Source organism: Chrysemys picta, chromosome 5, assembly GCF_011386835.1.
Source record: "Chrysemys picta bellii isolate R12L10 chromosome 5, ASM1138683v2, whole genome shotgun sequence".
Lineage (NCBI taxonomy): Eukaryota > Metazoa > Chordata > Testudines > Emydidae > Chrysemys > Chrysemys picta.
The window spans coordinates 101,940,647-101,946,646 of record NC_088795.1 but is presented as its reverse complement, the minus strand read 5'-3'; the positions used below and the strand labels follow the sequence as shown (position 1 = coordinate 101,946,646).

The window sequence follows — 6,000 nt, the reverse complement described above, 5'->3', positions numbered from 1 at the left end:
CCCTAGCCTCTGTTTGACAGAGGGTGGAGATGGATGGACTTGATCATTGCCTGTTGGGTTCACTCCCTCTGGGGCACCTGGCCAAATTGGCCACTGTCGGTAGACAGGATACTGGGCTAGATGGACTTTTGGTCTGACCCAGTACGGCCATTCTTATGTTCTTATGTTCCTATGTTCTTATTTTAAAAACTTCTCAGTAGAGCTTGAAAATGCACAGAGAACTGACATTGTGTGGATAAACAGTATTGATATTTATTGGCTTTTCTAACTAGGGAGGCTGGAGGAATCTAATATAATAAAGGACCTGAGATTTACTAATTCCTAAATTTTAATCCCAGCTCTGACACGGTTATGTTTTGTGCAAACCATTTATTTTAGTTGTGCCTTTCTTTCCTCATCTGTGAGGTGGGGATAACTAATCTTGACCAGAGCTCAGAGGTACTGCAAGGATTAGTAGCAACGGTATGGAGATATGCGTAGAAATAATTGCTACAACAATTATCACTGGCTTGATGATTTTTTTCCTGAAGAGATTACACAACACAATTTAAAGAAAATATTTATTCTCTGGAAATTAGTTTCCTTCCCATTCCAGAATGGATGACATACAAAACACAGCAGCCATTATGACACTATTACAGATGACACACATTTATTCTTCAGTTCTTAGACCAGTCTCAGTGCTTAGTGCAATACTGATTGAACATCAGGTAATAATTTGAATCGAAATCAGAGACTCACAGGTAATGAATTTTAAATGAATTTAATCACACTTCCATTTTATTACAGAAGTTGTGTTTAAGTTAAACAGTGCCATGGTTCAAATAATATGTATTACACATGTAGAAAACACTGAAAGATTATTTATACTTTAGGTGAAATATTTTCACTGATAACTCAGTAGCCATAAATTCAGATAGTTTAACCACAATTGAAAAGTAAACAATATTTAGTTTGAATTTTTTTCAAGTAAGCAACTTTTTTCTTTACATTTTTCGTACCCTTTGCAGCAACTGTGCCTCAGACAGACAGTATAAGCACTTTGCTGAAATATCTTCCTTCCCACAAAGATAGGCCCTGATTCAGGAAAACATTTAATAATGTATTTCACATTCAGCACTCTCTTAAGTAAATGGGACTTAAGCCCATGCTACAAATTAAGACTAACAACATAATCAAAAGTGCACTGGGGAAAATTAAAAAAAAAATTACAAACTTGCTTTTAGATTTTACAGTTGATCGAACAGAATAAGTGCAAAGTGAATGACAGAGGAACCCTTGCTACTGCTACATTCTAGCAAACTATTACAAACAAAACATTATAAAAACCCATTAAATCATAGGTTTTCTGTCCTTCCTTTCAGAACATACAGATTACCAAGACACTTGTATTCAGATGGCAGCTTTCTCTTTCAGAATTAACTTCCTCCAGACTGATATGTTCAGTGCTAACCACCATGAGACGTAACTGTGACATCACAATGACAGTTATGACATCCATTCATATCAGAAAATAGGAACAAGCTAATTACAGAGGACACTGCTTCTGTTCGCACAGAAATATGGCAACAGGGAAAAATCTGAAAATATGCTTGTTAATTAAATAAGGCCAATATTACACTTTATAAAGCTTGATGAAATATGGCAGTTTCCCTTCCCTCCTCAATATTAATGAATTTAGTGCTCCTGACGGGTACTAGATTGGTAGAGCCTGAAGCCTCTCATTATCCTCAGAAGAGCTATAGCACAAATTGCAGCCTCAATCAATGTCTTGCTCCATCTTGATCTGGTGGGACCACCTCTAAGGGTGAAAGGATAATTTTGTCTCCATGATCATTTCATTCCTGGCCATTCTGTGACAGGATAAATTAGAGACAGTCTGATGGGTGGTTTTGTGATTGGGCCATCTGTTCATAAGGAAATTAATTTTGCATGTGATTACTGAATCGCCATCAGATAACAACTTTGTCACTAGCAAGCTAGTCACATCCAAAAGAGGGATCTAAAGATGAAAGTTCTGCCTCACATTCCTGATCATATGAGCTAGCCAGTCCCCTGGATACACTTTCTTTAAATTAATTTCAACGTGTTTAGCAGAGAGAAGATCCTGCAAGATTTGTCATCAGATTAGATCATGTGTTACTTATTCTTATATATTATTAGACAGACAACCACAGTATGTATGTGCACTTTGGTCTCTTTTTACAAGAAGATTTCTCCCGTACTTAGAAAAGGGTTCTGGACATACAGAGCGTAAGCAAACTGTACTTAACATTTAAACTGTCTTTTTTAATTGAAGTACTCTGGTTAGAACACTAACAAAGTCTGCATTCAAAATGATGGGTGCAATCCTGGCCCCACTGAAGTCAATGGCAAAACTCCCACTGGCTTCAAATTCCAGGATTTCATACCAGGAATTTTATACACGTAAAGGTCTCTGTTTAATCTTAAATTATGTCATATTACCAGCACATACATAATTGTCATTTAAAAATCAGCAGCTGTATATAAACACATTTCACAGTCTCTACACTGTACAAACTGTACACGCACTTTAACAAACAAGCTATTTATTGCCTGGAATAATCAGGTTTTTTGACATCTGTCTCTTACAAATTCAGCTTTAGGTTTCTTCGTTGAGGGTTCTGTTTTTCTGCAGAACTGTATTTAGTTCCTGAATAACATTTGGTGGCAACTTTTCAGATTCCAAATTAGATTTGTTTGTTTTGTTCTCATGTTTCTTCAGTGTCCTTGATTCTTTATAGAGACTTTGGTGTAAGTCAGCAATGTCAGCATCTGTGTCCTCAACACAGATCAAGCTTCGATGTTTTTTCACATGGTTTTTCATTTTCTCCTCCTTGCGCCCTAGACATTGTGCCACGATATGTGCTCTTTCTTTTAAATTCTTTTTTTCTTCCACAATGTCATTTTCATCTTGTTCACTGAATGTCAGCTTTCCAGCTTTAATATGCTGAATAAAGTCAAGAAATCAGAAACAGAATGGTTTAAATTAACACAATATTCAATAATACTGAGATTGTGAGTTTTGCTCATTACTTTACATAACAGCTTACAAGAAAAATCAATTTTGCCGAAGAGCTGGGGCAGCAAAGCTAATAGTTCTGGCCCCAGTAATGGTGTAGGAAGGCATGGCCAGGTCCGACTCAGCATGCACACAGCCCCAAGAAGTGAAGCTGCTCCCACTGTGCCAACCAGGGACTGAGCGCATGGCCAGGCACCATAGCAGCAGCACTCCCTCAGACTCAGCCCCTCCCCGCATCCTGACTAGACAGACCCCTCTTGGCACACAGCCCCTAGCTACCTCCTGCCTGCATCCTGAATTACACCCCTGATGGCACCCTGAACTACCCCTGTCTCTGCACACAGCCCCTAGCTACCCCCATCTGCACCCTGAACTACACCGCTGCCTGCACACAGCCCCTAGTTACCCCTTGCCTGCACCCTGAGCTGGCTGAAAGGCTGAAAAGTGAAGATGAGATCAGGTTGAGCCTCACTAACATATATCCCCAGCTGGAAAAACTGCAAGGAGAAGCAGGCACATCCATCCCATTAAGAAGATTCCTTGTCCGGAAGTTATTTTATATTTTATTACAAAATTTGATCCTTTTCTAATTAGTTGAGAATAGGATTGGGTCTTTACTTACACAGCAGAGAAACATTTTACACTAAAAAAAAACTGAACACAATATAATGTTCAAAGTTGGACAACCATTTTGTTTTAAAATGAAATAAGCATTTTTAACAAAATTGTTAACACTGTTGTGTTGTTTATTGTTCAGTTTTATAGAAAATCATGTTTTCCTGTTTGAACGCCACACATTTTGCTCTCAACATTTTTTTTTAAAGCATAGCTTTACTAAAACAGGTTGGTTTCAAAGATCTTCAATTATTTCATTGAGTGCATATTGCTAGGGATTTCTAGCATTACAACTGTTTACATTAAAATGAAAAGTAAACATGTACATTGTTTATTACAGCGTCACAGTTTATATGTATGTAATAATTAAAATTAATAATTCTCCTCAAGAAGTGTTAATAATGAACCACAGAGCCTACTGCAGTTACACAGATGGGCCTCAGGGAAAAAATTTGGGAAACCCTGGCAGGGATTTGAACATGCCACTGTCAACAGTACACAACTTGTTTGTTTGGTTGGTGCAGTCAAGTGGAGAGCAAGAATAGGTTAGTTGCTCTTGAAAAATGTATTCCAGTTCCCTAACTGGGCAAAAGGGAGGGAAAAGGAACAAAATACATAGTAAGTGAAGTGAGCTCCCATCTCCAGCATTCTTTATCTACCGAAGTAGTCTCTACTCAACTTCTTAAATTTCAGCTGAATCAACATTCACACAATATTTAAAAGAATAATATTATTTTGTCATTGCATTTGGGCAAAATAAACCAATGACATTTTAAAATAGATTTTTTTCCTAAGAAAAAACTGAGAGTTAAGGTTGCTGAGAGTGTAGTTCTCATTCATTAAGAGTGAAATTCACCCAGGAGCAACTGAGCTGTTGATGCTAGTGGAATTTTGGTGTTCTGATACCTGGGGGAAGGTCAGCTTTAGAATGACCAAGCATGGGGACTTCATACCCCTGCATGTGCTAAAACTGGTTTATATACATGGGCCAGATCTTTTTCTGGTGTAAGCTGTCATATCTCCACTGACTTCTACAGTGCTATGGCAATTTACATCAGCTAAGGATCTACCCTTGGCTCTCTGTAGGCCAGCACAGAAATAAGGAGTGATAGCACGGTTATTGGCTGTAATGTGTTTTCGTGTTGACAGTGGCCAAGAATCCCTACACAAGTGTGCAAGGGAGTTCAGAAGCTGCCCCAAAACCTCAGTGTTGCAGTAGTGCTATCCTGTCTAATAGCTATGGACGTACTCATTTTCCATGTATATTAAGAATATAAAGTCTGAACAGTAATTCCGCAAACCTCTACAAACAAAATAGAGTTCAATTAATAAGTATGATGACCTTGAATAAGAAAATCTTCATAAATATATATAAAATAACTTTTAGGTGTATTCCCTGGGGCTCTTTAAATAAGGGGTTCGATTTTGATCAGAAGATGTAGTAACATGGCTGGAGGGCTTTCTAAATGTCAGTAAGCCATGGTATTAAATTACTGCCTTGAAATTCAATCTGGAAGAATGCATTTTATTTACAACCCCTAGTAAAACCATGTTTCAATTTTGCATCTTCTAAGAAGCAAAATAGTGATTACATTTCTTAAAACCCAATATAGCTCCTTGTTAAATTGGGTACAGTGAGCTCCCTTTTTCCTCACGTTCTCTCCCAAAGTTGCTCTTACATGAAATTGGAAAAGGCCTAAAACAATAATCACTTTTGAAAAGTTTTCTTCTCTTTTGAAATAAACTAGCAGATCAATAGATATTCCTTCTACTTAAAGTGGGGCATACCACTCACACAGAGAACTTTTTCAGTGGCACTGGTATAGGCTCAGCACACGGATGATTTATAATTTGCACGTTGTATAAAACCCATGAAATTGATGAAACCAGCTGTACAAAGTAAAGCACGATGTAAGACTATACAGAAGATACAGAGCTAAGCGATTTCCCATACCAGTAATGTGTGTCAAACACTAGTGTAAGATGACCTGTGATCAGAATTACCATATTGTTCTCCCAATGATTTCCATATCAAAATGTAACTGTTTTACAATAAAATGATATTTTCCCCTAACTGCCAGCTCTGCAAAAACAATATGGGTATAATTATGATAATCTGGAAGTCGAACTTTTTCCTTCTGCATATCACCAGTAACAAAGATTGGTCAGACTAAATTATGTCCTCAGTTACATCTGTGCAATACTATTTCTGTCAATGGGATTGCAGAGGTATGCCTTTCAATTTAGTAGGTAATAATTCTGATAATGATGCACAAGAATGGACAAATCTATCTTACATTCTCTCTTTTACCTTTGTTGGCTTTTCAAAGCTAACAAGAAAA

At 37.5% G+C, this 6,000-nt stretch overlaps 1 protein-coding gene across 3 annotated transcripts in view; it reads right to left on the bottom strand.

Moving 5' to 3' along the window:
• Positions 1-546: 546 nt before the first annotated feature.
• ARAP2 (ArfGAP with RhoGAP domain, ankyrin repeat and PH domain 2) overlaps positions 547-6,000 on the bottom strand; it is a 205,577-nt gene continuing 200,123 nt past the window's right edge. For all 3 annotated transcript variants that reach the window (XM_024106718.3, XM_065596990.1, XM_005286388.4), the window contains one exon: positions 547-2,971. In XM_024106718.3, coding sequence (XP_023962486.2) covers positions 2,624-2,971 — 348 coding nt within the window. In that variant the 3' untranslated portion in view covers positions 547-2,623. The remainder of the gene's footprint in view (positions 2,972-6,000) is intronic.